This window comes from Oncorhynchus clarkii, chromosome 11 (assembly GCF_045791955.1).
Source record: "Oncorhynchus clarkii lewisi isolate Uvic-CL-2024 chromosome 11, UVic_Ocla_1.0, whole genome shotgun sequence".
Taxonomy (NCBI): Eukaryota; Metazoa; Chordata; class Actinopteri; order Salmoniformes; family Salmonidae; genus Oncorhynchus; species Oncorhynchus clarkii.
This window is the reverse complement of record NC_092157.1, coordinates 17,842,312-17,864,607: the sequence shown is the minus strand read 5'-3', so window position 1 is coordinate 17,864,607 and position 22,296 is coordinate 17,842,312. Positions and strand designations below refer to the sequence as shown.

Below are 22,296 nucleotides of genomic sequence, written 5' to 3'. Positions count from 1 at the left end.
TTGCCGTACCAGGCTGTGATTACAGCCCTACAGGATGCTCTTGATTGTGCATCTGTAAAAGTTTGTCAGGGTTTTGGGTGACAAGCCAAATGTATTCTCCTCCTCGCCTCCTGAGGATGTGGATAGGGGGGATGCTCCATCTGCTGTTTCCTGAAGTCCACAATAATTTCCTTTGTTTTGTTGACGTTGAGTGAGAGGTTGTTTTCCTGACACCACACTCCGAGTGCCCTCACCTCCTCTCTGTAGGCTGTCTCGTCATTGCTGATGATCAAACCTACTACTGAAGATTGAGTTGGAAGCGTGCATGGCCACGCAGTCATGGGTGAACAGGGAGTACAGGAGAAGGCTGAGTACACACCCTTGTGGGGCCCCAGTGTTGAGGGTCAGCGAAGTGGAGATAACCCGTCAGGAAGTCCAAGACCCAGTTGCACAGGGCGGGGTTGAGACCCAGGTCCATCAGCTTGATGGTGAGTTTGGAGGGTAGTATGGTGTTGAATGCTGAGCTGTAGTCCATGAACAGCATTCTTACATAGGTATTATTTTTTGTCCAGATGGGATAGGGCAGTGTGATGGTGATTGCGTCATCTGTGGACCTGTTGGGGCGGTACGCAAACTGAAGTGGGTCTAGGGTGGCCGGTAAGGTGGCGGTGATATGATCCTTGACTAGCCTCTCAAAGCAATTCATGATGACAGAAGTGAGTGCTACGGGGTGGTTGTTATCTTTGCCTTCTTGGGTACAGAAACAATGGTAGCCATCTTGAAGCATGTGGGGACAACAGACTGGGATAGGGAATGATTGAATATGTCTGTAAACACACCAGCCAACTTGTCTGGGCCAACAGCCTTCCGGGGCTTTGTTTAAATGTTTTACTCATGTCAGCCACAGAGAAGGAGAGGGGGGGCGCAGTCTTTGTTAGCGAGCCGCGAACTGCGAGCTGTATTATCCTCAAAGCGGGCAAAGAAGGTGTTTAGTTTGTTTGGAAGCGTGACGTTGTGGTCTAGCGGTTGTGAGGACACTTGGACGTAATGCCAAATTCTCTAAAACAACGTTGGAGGCGGTTTATTCTCTGGCAACAGCTCTGGTGGACATTCCTGCAGTCAGCATGCGAATTGCATGCTCCCTCAAAACTTGAGATATCTGAGGCATTGTGTTGTGACAAAACTGCACATTTTACAGTGGCCTTTTATTGTCCTCAGTACGAGGTTCACCTTTGTAATGACCATGCTGTTTATTCAGCTTCTTGATATGCCACACCTGTCAGGTGGATGGATTATCTTGGATGGATTATCTTGGTCTCTGTCAGAGCTGACGTGGTGAGCAGAGCTCTAGACTTAGCTCCAGTAGGTTCCATTGTGTCACAGAAACCTGCAATGACTGAGTTACAACTCCAAACCTCACTGTCTGTTCTGTGTTCCTGGAATTAGAACATTAAGTTCTACCAAGTTCCAGAGAACGCCTCCAGGAAATATTCCCCCACTCTCTCTCACCTAGTAAAAGAAAAAAACTTAACAAAAACAAAAGCGGAAAGCCTCTGAATTTGCATGTGAGGTTCTGCTTGTCCCTGGCGAGGGAGAGGAGAGAGTGACGCAGAGCTGAGTAAAGGTGAAGAAAGCCTTCCTTCTAAAATAAAGTGACGGTTATGCAAATATTAAATTACACCTGACGGCTTAGAGGGGAGAAAGGTAGGCAGGGGGGGGGGTTAGAGAGGATAGATGAGGCTGTTACAGAGGATCCCCAAATATCACTCACCCATTTTGTGACATATCAGAGGAAGTCCAGGGTGCAGGAGGGAGACAAGGTGAGCAGGTAGCTAGCTGCCTAGTGGTGGCTATTCAGCAGCCTGATGGTCTGGGGGTAGAAGCTATTGGCCAGTCTCACAGTCATGGTAATGAATACTTTACATTACAACCTTCCTCACAAAATGCCATGTTAGTTGAATACAGTGGAGAGGAAGAGACAGACCAGATTTATACAATTATGTTTATTTAAATTGATTATATGGGTTCATTTACATTGTGAAACAACATTAGGGTCTACTTTAGGTGTGAGACTCAAACCATTGAACATTTACAGTATGTCTGAGGCAATCAACACACACGGATTATTTTATTCAATGGCGAGGGAGCAGTTTAGACTATGAGAGAATCTCAATTGCATGCTCCTCGCGTCCTCTCTCCTCGTCTCCTCAAAACCCATTGGAGGAGAAGGTCAGAGGGGCGGGATCTTCCCCAACTCTCTCTCCGGTAGTGCTAGTAAATTTACTGTGTTTTCACCGGAGGCTGCTCACTCTAGAGCGCGTGGGTGTTACTAGAGGAGAGCAGAGCGTGCATTACCGGGCATGCGAAGCGAGAATGCCAGACTGGTCTGGAGGCTGCACACTGTATCCCCCAAAATCCCTATAATTACCGAGAAAACCGTACCGGTTCCTTTGCTATCGACCATCCTAAATCTGCACAAGATAATTGGATTTCTTGTCTTCTCTGATTTGTGTCTCTAAGGAGGAGAGATGAGAGTTCACTTCCCTACCAGTTGGATATTTCAAGGCTGGGTCACCCATCTGGTTCTCAATCTGTGCGCACAGGTAAGTCATAGGCTACTCAAAAAAGTCATTGCATACATAAAAATGTGCTTTATATAGATAAAAGTTTTATTTAATGGGTGTATAGAGTTTTCTCTATATCTAGAGTAGGTCTTCATCTAGCCATTGTTATTGCTCTGGAAGAGTTGGTAGAAAACAGACATGCTTGAGCATCAAGTGGAAACATTTATGTTTGGGTCGTGACCAAGCACCCCGGCCCTCTACCGTTCCCTGTAAACTGTAAAGGACAGCTGGATGCATTCTTGCTGGCCTTAAGGTTGTTTTTACCGGACGTTCACGTTTCGGCTCCAATGTGTTGTGGGGGCGTTTGTCTTGTAAATCAGGATCATGTGGGTTTGTCTAGGGGATTTAGGACGTGTTCTCTTCCGTCTTTCTCCCCATCCTCCGGGTTGGTGTTGCAACTGTCTGAGCAATATGTTGCATGTCAGATATTCCATTGAGAAATGCAGGACCTACGGTTGCTTTCATGTACATTGGTACCTTTGCACTTACCCCATTCATATACACAAACTACCTTTAGCACCTAATTGATTAAGGTATCTTCTGGCCAGTTAAGTTTTTTAAAAGCCCCGACACTTGATCTAAACGTTAACACGCATTGCTTGCGGTACGGTTTTGGAAACGTAAGGAACATATCTTTCATATCAGCCAGAAATAATAATAATTCAAAAAAGCTTAAATTACTACACACCTGTATATGGTTACGGTTCCCACATGACCATATTCCCATGTTACAGCGCTTGTTTACTGAAAAAAAGAGGGAAGACAGAGTGTACTACCTGTACTAATTAGCTAGGACTATCTGCGTTTCCAAATACCTGTGAGGAAGTCGGACATGCCACAAAAAGTGTTGTCACTGAAAAATACTGTTTGCTAAAACTGTGTTAAAACAGTGGGCAGTAAGTGTGTATTTTGCATTTGTGAAATTATTTTGATCTGATATGAAAGTAAAGGGCTTTATGTTTCTAGAACCTTACTACAATTGAGAATCGATTCAAGTTTAGATGGAGCATTTGGCTGTTTTAACTGCCAGAGGCAATTCGCCTCTAAACAAAACAGGTAAGTTTCTTGGAAAATAAAGAGTAACTTTAGGCTCATTTAGTCCAGTATTGGGCTACCTTGCACTTTACAATGGAGTGCGTGAATCATTTACTCCATTACATGTTTTGACTTTGAAGTGAGGGGGGTCCTGTGCAGTTGGAATTTAAACACAAGTGAACACCAAACGTTTAAAAAATAAATAATTTCAGTCTATTTGTCCTCAACTATATACGATTTTCACTGAGTTGCACATGTCCATCTTTTTACTGGCAATGCTCGTTGTTATCAAAACATACATTTCTAGTCATATTTTCTATTGTAATGACTCTCTTCTTATGCGAGACAATTGTCAGTCTTTTATGCAATACCAAACACTACACTAGTATTCATTTAGTCATTTATGTTTTGTCTAATGTGCAGGCAAACGCTAAGTGTCTACAGTATCTTAACGCTAAGTGTCTACAGTATCTAAACGCTAAGTGTCTACAGTATCTAAATGCTAAGTGTACAGTATCTTAACGCTAAGTGTCTACAGTATCTAAACGCTAAGTGTCTACAGTATCTAAACGCTAAGTGTCTACAGTATCTAAACGCTAAGTGTCTACAGTATCTAAACGCTAAGTGTCTACAGTATCTAAACGCTAAGTGTCTACAACTATACTAACTGTACTAACTGGACAAGCCCAGGTGTTGCCTCATTCTCACTCCTGTAGGACAAGTCTTAACCTGAGAGAGTGACAGACGAAGAAACCAACCAAGTTGTGGACCGTGATAAATATAGCTTCTATTTGGGGAGAAAATACATTATTTAAAGTGAAAATATATTGTAGAATCTAGATATAGTACAGACTGTTTTTTAGCCATCAGCCTCATGACACGTTTAACTGAGTTCCCCTGCAAGCCGTTCCGCACACTAAAATCACAATGTTTCCATTCCTTTAATCATTTAAAAACAATAAGTATAGCCGTACATGATTTAATGAAAAGCATTAAACATACACATTGTTTCACATTCTTTAATAACAGACTCATAAACACAATCACACAATAGGGTACAGCATGCTTCACAGTTTCCCTGGTGCTTCACAACTTCCCCCGCAAAACGTGATTTATTGGAACCTCGCGCGTGCTAAAGAGCAGAGGACGAAGGAGTTCGCTTCTGCTGCGGAGTTCGTGGTAAAATATAAAGCGTTGTGGTGGTGCTTCGATGACAGAGAGACAGACATACAGTCTACTACAGCCCACATCCGGCGGCAGACAGTACTTTAGATGGAGATCTGTTTATAAAGGGCTATAAACCATTGTTACATATGTTAACCATAAGTAAACTGTTTATAAGTCATTACATATCATTTATATCCCTTGGTAGTAACATGAATGGACATGAGATTATCATGCAATAATTCACAGAGTACCTAGATTTTAATCTGTAGTCTACAAATACCCAGGTGTTAAATCATTAATGCGGGAGAGGTTGTTCTTGGCCTGGTGTCAGAGTTTGGGGTGGCGGTTATGCAAATCTGAGAAAGACTGGAATGTATCTCATGTCAGAGAAGATGATGGGATCAGGGATTGCAGCCCCCCCCCCCCCCCCCCCACCCCCCCATACACAAACAAAGAAGGATAGTATTTTACAGGTGCTACTGGTTGTGAGAACTGTCACACACTCTTTCTCTAGTCTTCTATCTCACTCACTCATTCACACTCAGTCAGCCACTCATCTCTCTCTTTCTATCCCTCGCTCCCCCCCCCCCTCTCTCTCTCTCTCTCTCTCTCTTCCTCTCACTCTGAATTCATTTAAATTCAAATAGCTTTAATGGCATGGGAAACATATGTTTACATTGCCAAATCAAGTGAAATAGATGATAAACAAAAGTTAAATAAACAATAAAAATGAACAGTAAACATTAAACTCACAAAAGTTTCAAAGGAGTAGAGACATTTCAAAAGTCATATTATGGCTATGTACAATGTTGTAACGAAGTGCAAATAGTTAAACTACAAAGGGGGAAAAAATAAACATAAATATTTGGTTGCCCTTTTCTTCTGGCAACAGGTCACACATCTTGCTGCTGTAATGGCACACTGTGTGGTATTTCATCTAATGGATATGCAAATGTATCAAAATTGGATTTGTGTTCAAATTCTTTGTCGGTCTATGTAACCTGAGGGAAATATGTGCCTCTAATATGGTCATACATTTGGCAGGAGGTTAGGAAGTGCAGCTCAGTTTTTATCTCGTTTTGTGGGCAGTGTGCACCTAGCCTGTCTTCTCTTGAGAGCCAGGTCTCTCTATCGCGCACTCTCTTCCTTTCTCTCTCTCTCTATTTCAATTCAAGGGGCTTTTGGCATGGGAAACATATGTTAACATTGCCAAAGCAAGTGAAGTAGATAATATACAAATGTGAAATTAACAATAAAAATGAACAGGAAACATTACACTCACAGAAGTTCCAAAATAATAAAGACATTACAAATGTCATATTATGTATATATACAGTGTTGTAACGATGAGCAAATGGTTAAAGTACAAAAGGGAAAATAAATAAACATAAATATGGGTTGTATTTACAATGGTGTTTGTTCTTCACTGGTTGACCTTTTTGTTGTGGCAACATGTCACAAATCTTGCTGTGGTGATGGCACACTGTGGTATTTCACCCAGTAGATATGGGAGTTTATCAAAATCGGGTTTGTTTTCAAATTCTTTGGATCTGTGTGTTCTGATGAAATAATGTGTCCCTAATATGGTCGTACGTTAGGCAGGAGGTTAGGAAGTGCAGTTCAGTTTCCACCTCATTTTGTGGGCAGTGTGCACATAAGCCTGTCTTCTCTTGAGAGCCATGTCTGCCTACGACGGCCTTTCTCAATAGCAAGGCTCACTGAGTCTGTACATAGTCAAAGCTTTCCTTAATAACCTCTTGTGCCTAGGGGGCAGTATTTTCATTTTTGGAAAAATAACGTTCCCAAAGTAAACAGGATATTTTGTCAGGACAAGATGCTAGAATATGCATATAATTGACAGCTTAGGATAGAAAACACTCTATAAAGTTTCCAAAACTGTAAAAATATTGTCTGTGAGTATAACAGAACTGATATTGCAGGTGAAAGCCTGAGAAAAATCCAATCCAGAAGTGCCTCATATTTTGAAAGCTCTGCGTTCCAATGCGTCCCTATTGAGCAGTGAATGGGCTATCAACCAGATTACTTTTTCTACGTATTCCCCAAGGTGTCTACAGCATTGTGACGTAGTTTTACGCCTTTATGTTGAAGAATACCCGTAAGCGGCTACATTGTGTAAGTGGTAACCTGATGGCTCTCAGAGTGATTCTCGCGTAAAATACATACATTTTTCCAATCGGTCCTACTGAAAAACCAATTGTCCCGGTGGATCTATTATCGAATAGATATTTGAAAAACACCTTCAGGATTGATTATAAAGAACGTTTGCTATGTTTCTTTATTATTATTATTATTATTATTTTTGTAATTTTACGCCTTTTTCTCCCCAATTTCGTAGTATCCAATTGTTGTAGTAGCTAATATCTTGTCTCATCGCTACAACTCCCGTACGGGCTCGGGAGAGACGAAGGTTGAAAGTCATGCGTCCTCCGATACACAACCAACCAAGCCGCTGCTTCTTTAACACAGCGCACATCCAACCCGGAAGCCAGCCGCACCAATGCGCCGGAGGAAACACCGTGCACCTGGCCACCTTGGCTAGCGTACACTGCGCCCAGCCCGCCACAGGAGTCGCTGGTGCGCGATGAGACAAGGACACCCCTACCGACCAAGCCCTCCCTAACCCGGGCGACGCTAGGCCAATTGTGCATCGCCCCACGGACCTCCCGGTCGCGGCCGGTTACGACAGAGCCTGGGCGCGAACCCAGGACTCTGATGGCACAGCTGGCGCTGCGTACAGCGCCCTTAACCACTGCGCCACCCGGGAGGCCCTCGTTTGCTATGTTTCTGTCGATATTATGGAGCTAATTTGGAATATTTTTCGGCGTTGTCGTGACCGAAATTTCCGGTCGATTTCTCAGCCAAATGTGAAGAACAAATGGAGCTATTTCTCCTACAAAAATAATATTTTTGGAAAAAAGGAACATTGGCTATCTAACTGGGAGTCTCGTGAGTGAAAACATCCGAAGCTCATCAAAGGTAAACTATTTAATTTGATTGCTTTTCTGATTTTGTGACCAAGTTACCTGCTGCTAGCTGGACATAATGCTATGCTAGGCTATCGATAAACTTACACAAATGCTTGTCTTGCTTTGGCTGTAAAGCATATTTTGAAGATCTGAGATGACAGGGTGATTAACAAAAGGCTAAGCTGTGTCTCAATATATTTCACTTGTGATTTTCATGAATAGGAATATTTTCTAGTAATATTTATGTCCATTGCGTTATGCTAATTAGTGTCAGTCGATGATTACGCTCCCGAATCCGGGATGGGTGTCACTAGAGCTTGGGTCAGTCACAGTGGTCAGGTTTTCTGCCACTGTGTACTCTGTTTAGGGCCAAATATCATTCTAGTTTGCTCTGTTTTTTTGTTAATTCTTTCCAATCTGTCAAGTAATTATCTTTTTGTTTTCTCATGATTTGGTTGGGTCTAATTGTGTTGCGGTCCTGGGGCTCTGTGGGGTGTGTTTGTGAACCGAGCCCGCAGGACCAGCTTGCTTAGGGGACTCTTCTGCAGGTTCATCTCTCTGTAGGTGATGGCTTTATGGAACATTTGGGAATCGCTACCTTTTAGGTGGTTGTAGAATTTAACGGCTGTTTTGTGGATTTCGATCATTAGCGGGTATCGGCCTAATTCTGCTCTGCATGCATTATTTGTTGTTCTACGTTGTATATCTCTATCTCTTCTTTTAAAGCTTGTGATGGTTCACAGCACACACACAAACAGGTTGGGAACCAATGTTTGCATGTAACAGAACTGAATGTGGTTGCACTTCAGATAAAATAAGAATGGATGGAGGTTAGAGGTGCCTATGTAACATCCTGGCCTTTCTCTAGTTTAGCCTGTAATCATTAGGGTGGATCCAGCCATGCTCTTATATATTTAATGAATTAAAACATATTGCAGCAACGTCTCAATTATGGCCTGATGTTCGGAGGCAGAGGAAACTGAAATACGATTCCCAGCATTCTTTTGTTTTCCTGCCCCCTTTCGCCCAAATCTGTCACTGAGCAATACTGTCTGTCACGGTTGGGTGTCAATAGTCTCAACATGCCTTCTTCCCTCACCTCCTTCCTGCATATCCTTCCCTCATCTCTGAAACATTGATCCATGACAGTTATACGGTAAGGCAGCGTTTACAAAACTGGGTTCTCGGGACCCCAAGGCATGCACGTTTTGGTTTTTGCTAACACTACACAGCTGTTTCAAATGATCGAAGGTTGATGATTAGCTGATCTGAATCAGCTGTGTAGTGCTAGGACAAAAACCAAAACATGCAGCCCTTGGGGTCCAGAGGACCGATCTATATATGGCCCATCCAGGAATCAAACCCACAACTATAGTGTTTCCAGCACCATGCTGAGCCATCGGAACTACTGCTCCATTACTCACCCACCTTCTTCTTCGATGTATGGGAAATGTGTCCTTCTCCAACAGCTGTAAGTTGATGCATGGCAGCATTGCTCTGATCTCAGTCAGCTTGTCTCCTCTAACACATGTTGCTCCTTATGACTGTGGTCACAACTATGAGTGGCATTCATCATTAAAAGCAAAACAATGACTGATGTGAGACACTGTGGAAGTAATTGAACTGGTTGGGATCTCTGGCACCACAGACACACAGACTAAAACCGTATCAGTGGAGGTTTTCAAAGGGTTGGTCGCAGAAAGCTTGTTTGTTCTGGGTTGCAGCTTAAGACGTGGCTACAGACTTTGTTTTTGTTTACTTGGTGGGTAACAAGAAAAACCTGAATGAGAATCTTTAGATGAGTTTCTGTAGTCTGTGATTGGGGGACAGAGCTGGCATGGGGGCACAGACAGCAGAGGGAGAGATGGAGAGAGGCAAGAGTTGTGCCATGTGACAGTGAAGTAGAGCTACTGTAAGATTCTTTAGGATGGGGTTAGTAATACTAGGGAGAAGCACTCTGTGCTTGTGGTGTTTGAAGGTTTATATAAATGGAGAATTAGGTGTTTTTGTTAGTTCTATTCCTTCACAAAGAAACTTTTGGTTCAGCATATTTTCTCTCATAACAGTATTATTCTGTAATTCAGAACACTGGCTGGGGAGGTACATGCATATGTGTGTTTGTGGTGAGGGGTATTGTATTAGCTTACCATTGAACCCCTGCCAACAGCAGTGGGTGGGTAGACCACAGCACGATCAGTGTTCACAGTAGAGAGAAACTCATGTTTTAAGTGTATATTACACAGATGTAGGATCTTAATCTTGCGATTACATTCTTGAGTCTTCTTGGGTATGACGCTACAAGCTTGACACACCTGTATTTGGGGGGTTTCTCCCATTCTTCTCTGCAGATCCTCTCAAGCTCTGTCAGGTTGGATGGGGAGCGTCGCTGCACAGCTATTTTCAGGTCTCTTCACTCTTCAAAGATGTTTGATTGAGTTCAAGTCTGAGCTCTGGCTGGGCCACTCAAGGACATTCAGAAGCCACTCTTGCGTTGTCTTGGCTGTGTGCTTAGGGGCTTTGTCTTGTTGGAAGGTGAACCTTCACCACAGTCTGAGGTCCTGTGCGCTCTGGAGCAGGTTTTCATCAAGGGTCTCTTTGTACTTTGCTATATTCATCTTTCCCTCGATCCTGACTACTTTCCCAGTCCTTGCCACTGAAAAACATCCCCACAGCATGATGCTGCCACCACCATGCTTCACCATAGGGATGTTGCCAGGTTTCCTCCGGACTTGAAGCAAAGAGTTCAATCTTGGTTTCATCAGAACAGAGAATCTTGTTTCTCATGGTCTGAGAGTCCTTTAGGTGCCTTTTGGCAAACTACAAGCCGGCTGTCATGTGCCTTTTACTAAGGAGTGGCTTCCGTCTAGCCACTCTACCATAAAGCCCTGATTGGTGTAGTGCTGCAGAGATGTTTGGCCTTTTGGAAGATTCTCCCATCTCCACAGAGGAACTCTGTCAGAGTGACCATCGAGTTATAGGTCACCTCCCCTGACCAAGGCCCTTTTCCCTCGATTGTTCAGTTTGGCCGGGCAGACAGCTTTAGGAAGAGTCTTGGTGGTTCCAAACTTCTTCCATTTAAGAATGATGGAGGCCACTGTGTTTTTGGGGACCTTCAATGCTGCAGAAATGTTTTGGTACCCTTCCCCAGATCTGTGCCTCAGCACAATCCTGTTTTGAAGCTCTACAGAAAATTCCTTCGACCTCATGGCTTGGTTTTTGCTCTGACATGCACTGTCAACTGTGGGACCTTGTATAGACAGGTGTGTGCCTTTCCAAATCATGTCCAATCAATTTAATTTACCACAGGTGGACTCCAATCAAGTTGTGGAAACACATCAGTGAAAACAGGATGCACCTGAGCTCAATTTTGAGTCTCGTAGCAAAGGGTCTGAATACTTGTAAATGTAAATAAACTGTTTCTGTTTATTTTTTAAAATTGGCCAAAAAAAACATATTTGTCATTATTGGGTATTGTGTGTAGATTGAGGACATTTGTTTATTTAATCCATTTTAGAATAAGGTTGTAATGTAACAAAATAGAAGGGGTCTGAATACATTCCCGAATGCACTGTACACTACAAGTTTCAAATTGAACTGGAAAGTTATCCTGCAACAGGGTGAAGATCCTACATCTGTACACCAAGCTTCAATGAGCCACTGAGGCGACCACCCTCCCTCCACAGCCAAGTATCCCCTTGGTGACTACTACAATGCCAGTATGCTCTGCTGAAGTGGGCACTATTTGTATTTTATGGTCTTGTTTAAAAGGGCTTGGTCGTTAGAACAGTTTGGAATCAAATCATTAGAACAAAGTTTTATTCCAGTAATGTTGTATTCCAAAATGCATTCTGTTGACAGTGAGAATGTTTGCAGTGGAATGCCTTGAGGGGTTGGGGGTTTCTTTCTGTCTTGGGCAATCCTCTTCTCTTTTCCTCCAACAACCACTGTTTAGTCTTATTGATAGACTTATATCTCATGTCTACAAATTCATGAATGACCCTTACAAACAACACACATGATAAATGAGCATGTTCACATGTGAAGTAGCTGTTTTCACACGTTCAGCAGAAATGTTCACATAAGAAAAGAGACACGTGAAGTCAGTTGTTCACATGTCTTGAAGTCCACTTTTTATATGTGAGGGGAATAACCCGTTTTCACCTCACATTTCACGTGACAGACGTTCACACGTGTCATTTTTCACATGTCCAGACATGAACCACCTTTTTAACCAGATTTTTTCCCCATGCGTTTTCTTTTTGTACGGTGAATAAACAAATGAGTGAATGACATTTTGTTTAAATTTACTGTCACCTGCCAATAATTGTTTTAGGCCTTGACACAACCAGATTGGCCATAGTGGTTTGTGTTTTGTCTTCCAGAGAGCCCTCTCCAGACCCACCTGTACCCAGCAGCAGTACCTCAAAGACAAGAGATGCTGCAGGAGGTGTGAACCAGGTAAACTAAACCAGAGAAATACATGAATGGCCATTAACACCCAATATGACCACTCTACAGAACCAGTTGTCTGGGCTTTAGCAGAGAGCCATCATATGCATGGAAGAAAGAAACTGCCATGTTTCATTTTTCCTGAAAATAAATGAGGAAGGATGTGAAAGAGGAAGTGACTTGCTGCAATACATACACATGTGCACACACCCTACACATGCCCTAATCCCCAAATAACTGTCCATCTCTAAGCGTAACGGAAATGTATCTATTTTAGCCTCTTCCTCTTCCGCTTTCTCTTACCTCAGCAGATCACTGCAGCAATGCTGTATTAACCTGTGGCCAGTCTAACCCTCTCGCTCTTCCCCACTCCCCAGGGTCCTATGTGTTTGCAGAGTGTTCTGGGTACTCTGACACCAAGTGTCGTCAGTGTGGTCGTGATGAGTACCAGCCTGACTGGACCAACGAGACCAAGTGTCTGCCACAGAAGTTCTGTGACACAGGTCAGTAGGTGACTGGAGTCTAGTCTAGTTGGAAGGATGACTTTAAGTCTACTGTTGAAGCTTTGTTTTCTATACATTTTAGCAAAGGCTTTTAGAGATGCTGATGTCTGTGGTGTTTGCTTTGGTTAACCCCTAACCTCTGACCTGTTTGGGAAACCCCAGGTAAAGGTTTTAATCGTGAGAGGCCCAGTAACCCCCAGGCTGCGGTACCCTGTCAATGTCAACCTGGTCTAGAGTGTTCTCCTATCAACTGTGAGTTCTGTGAGAAGATTCCTACCTGTGGACCAGGATATGGACTGGAGACTGACACTGGTGAGAGAGACATACACACGCAGACATGAACATGCATACACACACACACACACACACACACACACACACACACACACACACACACACACACACAGGCAGGCACACACACATACTTCTGTGTTGCCACTGTTGTTAGCAGTCCAGTTTTTCACTCTTCTCTGTCATGTGTGTTTTAAACTCAGAGGCGGGCAGGAGAACTTGTGTTGCGTGCAAGAGAGGATATTTCTCTCCCAACACCTCTATAGAACCATGCAGACAGTGGACCAAGTGAGTTAACACACACCTATACCGTGTCCCTTCATACAATGTCTTTTCCCCTGGGTGCTCCTCTTCAGTCCAGTGTGTCCCATTCAGTGAGGCAGGAACAGGGTTCTACAGGCGCTCGAAGCTCCACCACAGCGCTGTTCTGACTAATGCTGAACCACTTCCACTGGAACACAGAGCAGCTTCTAGCACTGCCTGACTCTGTGGTCAACCAAGAGAACAGAGGGGGAGGGAAGGAGAGAAAAAGAGCAGAGCGAGAGAGGGAAAGAAAGAAGAGAGAGAATGCCTGAATTGCTATAAAACAGAAATAATGACCATGTGTCCTTGGGTGTTTTCTCCTTCCAGTTGTAAAGGCCTGGGGAAGAGTGACAAAAAGACCGGTAGCGACCAGACTGATGCTGTCTGTGGACCCCATCTCTCTGGTTCCTCTACCTCCTCCTGGGTCCTAGTGTGTATTCTGTCAGTCATCACTGTCCTCTGTCTCCTCATCCTCCTGCTCTTCTGCTACAAGGACAAACTCAAACTACTCTCAGGTACCCGAGTGAGAAATTAAATTTGTCCGCCGTGTCTCATAGACTAGAGGTAACATAGTAAACGTAAATCCTGAACACCCACGGTCGGGGTGGATAGGTGGGCGTATACTGTGAACATCTAGCAACCCGAAGGTTTTGTGTTTGAATCTCATCACGGACAACTTTAGCATTTGAGCTAATTAGCAACTACTTAGCATGTTAGCTAACCTTAACCCTTTAACCTAATTCCTAATCCTAACCTTAACCCTAATCTTAACCCCTAGCTAAAGTTAGCCACAACAAATTGGAATTCGTAACATATCATACGAAATGGATGATGGACATCCATAAATTAATACATACCATACTAAACGTAACATATGATACTAAATGGAGGGAGACAGATTTACATTTGCTATGTTATGTCTACCCAGGTTGAATTTGTTGCAGAGGACAATATTCTTGAAGGAATCATTTTTTTATAGAAATATTCCTTGGCATAAAATGTATCTGAAATGAATGACTGTCATCCTCTTATGTTTTACAGTGAATTTGCGATTATGTGTCCAGAATCTGAAAAGGACCCGGATACAGCAGGTAGGGTAGACTTTTTGATGACATGCATAAACAGTAGACTAAATAAAACATTCAATGGCTCTCAGACTAACCTATCTGTTTGTGATTCTCTCCAGGAGACTCTGGCCCCTCTCTACCACAGTGGGGGTGAAGGAGGTGGGGTAGGGGGGCAGAACTGCACCCTGTGTGAGAAAACCTGTCTGATTGTCCTTGCTGACACGCCCTCAGAAACTCTACACACCTGTCCTACAGCCATACCTGGTGACCGGGTCAAACTACCACCCATTAAAGAGATGAAGGAGGAGAGGAGGGAGGAGGAGGATGAGGGGATGGGAAGTGAGGGGTCAGGGGAGGCGGAGGAGGTTTCTGAGGAGGCTGTGTGTGAGGAGGGTGTATCAGAGGGTGTGTGTGTGTCTCCACTGTGGGCTGGCTCCTGTGTGTGTGTGTTGTCTGTGAGGGAACCTTTAGAGGTAGGAGAGAATGAAGACTGTAGTCAGGCCGTCAACCCTGGAACCCTCGGGACCTGCTCCTGTGGAGGAGATGGGGAGAGCAGGGATGGAAAGAAGGATGAAAGGAAAGATGGAGGGAGGGAGAGGGCCAAGATAGTTGAGGGCTCTCAAGGGAAGAGCTCTGAGATGAGCTGTAATACCTCCCCCTACTCCCTTTCTCCCACCTCCTCCCCCCTTTCCCCCGTCATGCCGTCATGTGACCTCTACCTGCCACTGACCCCAGCCAGGTCAGAGGTCAAAGCTCAGCTGATTGACAGCTCACAGAGGAAAGTGGATGGGCTATACAGACTGAACTCTAGCATAAGCTCCACACCCACCACAGACACCACACCCACTTCAACCTCCATAACCTCTCCTGAACCCTCTGTGACCGTGGGAGACCAGCAGTCCAAGCTAAGCTCTGAGGCCTCCGGCAGTGAGCCAAACCAGGGACTTTCCTGGAGGGGCAGTGGAGGAAACAAGCTCTTATCTGGGGGCTCGGAGCTGGAGTGTGCCCCTGATTGTATCCAGAGCCAACTTGCGGAACCAGCACTCACCTCAGGTATATACTGCACAGCAGTGCCACACTTTTTTACAAGAAAAAGGCTAAATACAGTATTCATATCCCTTGACTTGGTCCACATTTTATTGTGTTACAGCCTGAATTCAAAATGGATTAAATATATTTTTTAATTCTCACCCATCTACACACAATACCCCATAATGACAAAGTAAAACATGTTTTTAGAAATGTTTGCAAATGTATTGAAAATCCAATAAAGAAATAACAAATTTACATAATTATTCACACACCTGAGTCAATACTTTGTAAGTACAGCTGTGAGGCTTTTTGGGTAAGTCTCTAAGAGCTGTGCACACCTGGATTGTACAATATTTTCCCAGTTATTCTTTTTTAAATTCTTCAAGCTCTGTCAAGTTGATTGTTGATCATTGCTAGACAGACATTTTCAAGTCTTACCATAGATTTAAGTAAAATTTGTAACTAGGCCACTCAGGAACATTCAATGCGTCTTGGTAAGGAACTCCAGTATAGATTTGGCCTTGTTTTAGGTTATTGTCCTGCTGAAAGGTGAATTTGTCTCCCAGTGTATGTTAGCCAGCAGACTGAACCAGGTTATCCTCTAGGATTTTGCCTGTGCTTATAGTTGTATTCTGTTTATTTTTATCCTAGGAATCTCCCTAGTCCTTGCCATTGACAAGCATACCCATAACTTGTGCAGCCACCACCGTGCTTAAAAATATGAAGAGTGGTACTCAGTGATGCGTTGTGTTGGATTTGCCCCAAACATAACGCTTTGTATTCAGGACCAAAACTACATTTCTTCACCACATTTTTTGCAATATTTCTTAAGTGCTCTGTTGCAGACAGGATGCATGTTTTGGAATATTTGTATTTTGTACAGGCTTCCTTCTTTTCACTCTGCCATTTAAGTTAGTATTGTGGAGTTACCACAATGTTGTTGATCCAACCTCAGTTTTAAAATCACCATTGGCCTCATGGTGAAAATCCCTGAGCAGTTGCCTTCCTTCCCGGCAACTGAGTTTTGAAGGACGCCTGTATCTTTGTAGTGACTGGGTGTATTGATACACCATCCAAAGCCTAATTAATAACTTTGCCATGCTTCACCAAGGGATATCAGTGTCATCTTTTTAAAATGTTACACATCTACCAATCGGTGCCCTTCTTTGCAAGGCATTGGAAAAACCTCCCTGGTCTTTGTGGTTGAATCTGTGCTTGAAATTCACTACTCGATGAAGGGACTTTACAGATCATTGTATGAATGGTACCGAGAGGGGGTAGTCATTCTAAAATAATGTTAACCATATTATTGAACGCGGAATGAGTCCATGCGATTTGTTATGCACATTTGTATTCCTGAGCTTATTTAGGCTTGCCATAACAAAAGGGTTGAATAGTTTTTGACTCAAGACATTTCAGCTTTTCATTTTTTATTAATTTCTAAAATGTTCTGCAAACAAAATTCCACTTTTACATTTTGGGGTACTGTGTGTAGACCAGTGACACAAAATCTCAATTTAGTCCATTTTAAATTCAGGCTGTAATGCAACATAATGTAGAAGAACTAAAGGGGTGTGAATACTTTCTGAAGGCACTGTCCACATGTCATTATACATTCCAACCATTGTTAAAGAGGAAAGATAAATACATCCACTGGTGTTTCTCCTGGGTTATTGGATCTGGGTTATTGTACATTGTTTTGGCTAGGACTGTAACTGAGATTTCAGAAATATCTTTTCACATTGTTGCTCCTCCAAAATAAGTATATTGGTTTCCGACTAATATTGTACACTGTTGGCTTGTTTTAAAGACCACACACAGTAGGAAGGGGAATGTGTGTGTGATGAGCCAGTGATTACACCGTGCTGTAACGTGTGTGTGTTTAGCTCTCTGAGTGTGAGCTCTGCCCACCACAACACTCCTGTTCACCCAGTTCCAGAGTTCTACAGGGTTTTGCAAAGTGACTACAGGTCTAATTGAAACAAGATGTGCTCTGAATACACATCCCTTGAGTAATACCCAGACTCACACACTTTCAGACTCTCGTTGATCACTGTATACTTTAATTATGCCCCAAAGCAGCAGTAAGTAAATAAACCACATTTCTCATAATGCAGTAATAACATGTCATTAACTGGACTTCCCGCTCAGAGAGGTTAATTATGGCGGGGGCTCCCAAACCTTTTCACTCAGGGCCCCCCTTGAAGCATTGGGGAACATCCCACACAACCCTGCGCGCGCACACGCCACATCTATTTCTATGAGCACAAGCACTGGAGAGAATTTAGCAGGTTTAAAGCTTATTTTTTGCAATTCTACACATTTTGTCATGGGATGCAAAGAACATTTTACAGTTTTAAAGCAAATCTTCTTGCAATTCTATATGTTTTGCCATGTCTAATGTGTGTCCATGTGCTATTTGAGTGACAAAAAAAATTGAACAATATCTATGGGCTAAAAAAAACAAATAAAAAAGCTTTAGCTGACAGGCTAGTTGATCTGGAAATGTCTGACAAGTTCTAAAGTTATAAATACTGTAGCTCTCTAAGGTATGTACTGACTGATATGACAAGAGGAACTGATGATGCACTACTATTACGCACCTCTCAGTTTGGGAACAACTGAATTATGGGATCACACCTCGGTGAGACGGGCTGCATCTCAATAGTCCTTGTGTCTCCTGGACATAGACCTGCACGATAGGTGAAAGTAGTATAGCGAGCGAAGCGAAGACAGGTGTTCCCCATGACTACATCAGCTCCAGAAGGAAAGGAGATGAGGAGAGGAAGCCACTTTAGACTAGAATGAGATGCAGAGCAAGTTTCACACTCAGTTTACGTCTGTTCCATTATTTTCCTCTCATAATTGATGTTATCTGCCCTCCTAGGGTAGTTAAACTGTAGACAGTCTGCTGTAAACAGAGACACCAGGGGGTTTGTTTGTTTTATTGATGGTGGTGAAATTACATTTTTACACCAGGCTGGCCAGACTGGTATTCCAGTGCCAGTAAATGATTTCAGATGGGATTCTAGACACTGACACATACTATGTTATGGTTTGTGTGCATGTGCGCGTGCGCGTGCGCATGCATTCGTGTAAATGAGGTGTGAGGAGTGACTGTCTCATTGCACCTCTACAGAGTTAACATGGGAATATGAGAGAGAGAGAGAGGGGGGGGGGGGGAGGGGGGGGGTGTTGAAATGGGCAGCAGACAGAAACAGACATGGACTTCTGTAGTTTTCCAGTTGTGTTTATAAATACCATCAACGGTGTGAACTACTAACATGGAAATAAGGGACAAGATGGCAGTTTGTTCCTCTTGGTTTGAATGCAAACGCCAGAGTTGTTCCGATGGCTCAGTTGGTTGGAGCATCGTGCTTCTCACAAGTTGTGGGTTTGATAATACATTAGCTGTAAGTTGCTTACGATACAAGCGTCTAAATGCCAGCTTGAATAACAGCAATTCTATTTCAGCAGTGAGACGGACATGTCGTCTGTAATAATGTTATGACAAACTATACTTCTCTACGTCTAAATGGCAGCTTGAATAAAGTTTGACATTTTCACATAGAATGAAAACTGCTGGTCACACTGAAACCCTGATGTTAAATTATATGTTTATGATGTGCTTGACCAGGACTATGGTCAAAGCAACCGCAGCCGACCACGGTCTTTCTATGGTTACTGTGCACGGTCATCATCACTCCTACTCGCTATTAGTCATCTGAGGTCGCCCCTAACATAAACATATTTTTTTATATCACAGCTTTAGAGGATCCTGTGTTTGTGTGTGTTACTGCATAATTACACAACCATAACATACATTGGCCTCTGTACACATTTCAAAAGAGGTTTGGTTCTCTGCGTTGGTTGGTTATGTCCCTTAACCTCTGGTAGTGAAATTAAACCTGATACCATTTTGGGAAAGAGACCACAATGGCAAGACTCTTAACTAGGCTAACTGGCTAAACTGACCCCTTAATTCTCTGTCTCTCTTTCTCTCTCCCTCTACTCTCTTCTCTCTACCTCTACTCTCTCTCTCTCTACTCTCTCTCTGCCAGGTCAGGTGACGGGGAACAATAACACCACCTTCATCTCCAGCGGTCAGGTTATGAACTTCAGCGCTGATGTCATCGTCGTCTACGTCAGCCAGACGTCGCTAGGCAACGAGGAGGAAGGGCCAGATGATGCATTCGGAATCCCCGTCCAGGAACAGGCCAATGAAAGAGCTCCGTTGTTCCAGAGTTCTGCCTCCTCCAAAAGTGTCGGTCATTCACCTCCACCTTCTCCAAGGAATTCCATTACCCATAACCCCCCACAGCAGGATGACAACCTGCCAGTTCAGGAAGTGACTGATGAGTTGCCCAGTGACTGATGAAGTGAGACAAGAAAATTGTGGATAGTGTACCATAAAGAGAGGAGTGAAGCCACAGACTAGTTGACACTCCAAAACCTATTGCTACGACCTACTTGAAACAATAGTCCATAGTCTTCCTGGGTAGGTGGTAGGAATTGGAACTGTGCCATAGACTTAGATCTGGAACCTGGAGGACTGTGTTCCTCATCTGGACCTCATGGCTGTCTCAATAGTCTCATGAAGCCTCCTTTACTTCATTGTCTCCTTTCTTTCATTCTTACTGATCTAAAAGAGCTGGACAACTGAAATCAAGTCCATGACTCCCTTCTTGTTGTTATCCTTGGTGTTGATTTCTTCTCAGAGCACCACGAGTGCGGTTTGTTGTTAAGAAAAATGCTATGCATTTGTTGAGCTATATACTATACATGTAAATGTGTTGTTTGTTTTCTAAAATATTGTTGATGTTGGACTAATGAAGAAATCTTTGGAACGAAAGCATTATTGTCGTAATACAAAAACCATGGAAGTGGATCAGTGATCCACACTCGTGTGATGAGTAACCTTGTCTGAAAAGACTTGTGTTAGCTTTAGCTCAGAGGGCTAACACAGTCTTGTGGACAGCAGGACACCCGGGATTCATCCACCTTAATCAATTGTGTTGACCCAAAGAGAATAAAGACTGCACTATGCAGAAATCACTCCGCCATTTCGTGGTTACTAAAATCGAATAGTTTGCCTAATTTCAGTCTGTGCCAAAACAAGCATGTCTAGTGTAGAGAATCATTGTAGCATCTAAATCGCTGGGAAATATATTTACCGTAATCAAAAATGTTGTATTTTCAGCTGTTTGAAGCTGGTGTAAAAATATTTAAGTAAAAGACGCAAAAAACTAAACTTCAGAACGGAACGCATAGAAATAGTGCACATAGAACATATCTACTGCTTCTTTGCTTTGAATGATAATGACCGATCGATATCTCCCGTTTCTATGTGAATTTGGTCGGGTCACCCAAAAAGTTACATATTGCAGCTTTAAGACTTTACCTGGTTGAACAACAGTGTCTCCGAGCATTTTGTATTATTCAATATTTAAATCAGAGACACTCACATTTAGTGTCATATGTTATGTTTCGTATGGTAGGTATTCATTTGAGGATGCCCATCATCCATTTCGTATGATATGTTACAAATTACAATTTGTATAATATGATACGAATTTGAAAAATGTATGATACAGTATGTTACGAATTCCAATTTGTTGAGGCTAACGTTAGCTAGGTGGGTAGGAGGCTAATATTAGCTAGCTGGCAAACGTTAGTTATGCTAGGGGTTAAGGTTAGCAGGTTAAAGAGTTGGGTTTAGCTAAAAGAGTTTGAGTTCGGGTTAGCTAAAAAGTGTAAGGTTAGGGGAAGGGTTAGCTAACATGCTAAGTAGTTGCAAAGTAGCTAAAAAGTAGTAAGTAGTTCAAGTAGATAATTAGCTAAAATTGTCTGTGATACGATTCGATAATGTTTGCATTATACGCCCACCTGTCCCCCCTGTCCTTTTACTTTTTGCCTTAAGTAAACTTCTGTCTTTTGTAACCATACCAAACGTAACATATACTAATGCTACTGTCTCGGATTTACATTTACTTTGTTACGTCTAGTCTATTAGACCAGGCTGTGTTGAAATGAAAACCAGCTCACACAGTTAGTCTACAAGTCCAAGTCTAAGACCAGCTATTGAATAGCTAACCAATCAAATAAAGCTTTCAAGAGTTGAAAGTGAAAACTTGTCTGTAAATAAACTATAAATATTGATTCAAATTTCAATAAATGACAGAACTGTTTTGATTCAAATGGAGTGTTTTTTTTGTGACAGCAGCCATACCTTTATTCCATGGTTTACTGTCTGCTATCTGGTCATTACAATTAAGTTATTTATCTTCTCTCTGAGCCATAATGTCTGCTATCTGGTCATTACAATGAAGTTATGTATCTTCTCTCTGAGCCATAATGACTGTGAAAACAGAGCTAATTACACATGTGGCAGGGCTTCAGTTTCTGTCACTGTCCCAATGCAGACAGACAGACTGACAGTATTTCATTATCACACAAGATGGCTGGCAGTATAGGGCCAACGTAGCATTGGCCACGTTTAGCTTGCGTAGCATCTAGGATAGGGCTATTTTCTCTAAAACCACATGAGAAGCGCTGGAGATGCTGATTTAGGGCCTGGTTTGGGTCATTTGTGTTTGCGTGCAAGTGTACGTGCGTGTGTGCCATTGAGAACCAGAGGCCCACCAGGAGAGGAGGGTATTTTCTGTTGTCTGTGAAAACAGGAAGTTATGACTAGCCTGCACATGGTTTACATCAGATGCCTTCAGCTCAGCTGCTTTTAGAGAACATAAGAATAGAGAATGTGTAGATTTAGAGGGTAATGTATTGGAGAACATTGGCACTAAACTATGATGCCACCGAGTAAAGGATGTATTACTTGTATTACATGTATTGCACACAA

At 42.8% G+C, this 22,296-nt stretch overlaps 1 protein-coding gene across 1 annotated transcript; it reads left to right on the top strand.

Annotated features, from left to right (window-relative positions):
* The first annotated feature begins 2,286 nt into the window (after positions 1-2,286).
* On the top strand, positions 2,287-21,635 carry LOC139420312 (tumor necrosis factor receptor superfamily, member 11a, NFKB activator). The gene is made up of 9 exons (XM_071170259.1): positions 2,287-2,582; positions 12,175-12,250; positions 12,619-12,744; positions 12,907-13,056; positions 13,239-13,323; positions 13,666-13,853; positions 14,380-14,429; positions 14,525-15,458; positions 19,499-21,635. The coding sequence occupies exons 1-9, from the start codon at positions 2,508-2,510 to the stop codon at positions 19,810-19,812; spliced, it is 1,998 nt and encodes a 665-aa protein (XP_071026360.1). The 5' UTR covers positions 2,287-2,507; the 3' UTR covers positions 19,813-21,635.
* The last annotated feature ends 661 nt before the right edge of the window (positions 21,636-22,296 follow it).

Bases quoted from the DNA above. Each gene is read 5' to 3' on its own strand.
- LOC139420312 (XM_071170259.1), top strand. From the start codon at position 2,508: ATGAGAGTTCACTTCCCTACCAGTTGGATATTTCAAGGCTGGGTCACC. The intron at 2,583-12,174 runs GTAAGTCATAGG...TTTGTCTTCCAG, and splicing joins TTCTCAATCTGTGCGCACAG to AGAGCCCTCTCCAGACCCAC. The intron at 15,459-19,498 runs GTATATACTGCA...TCTCTCTGCCAG, and splicing joins GGAACCAGCACTCACCTCAG to GTCAGGTGACGGGGAACAAT.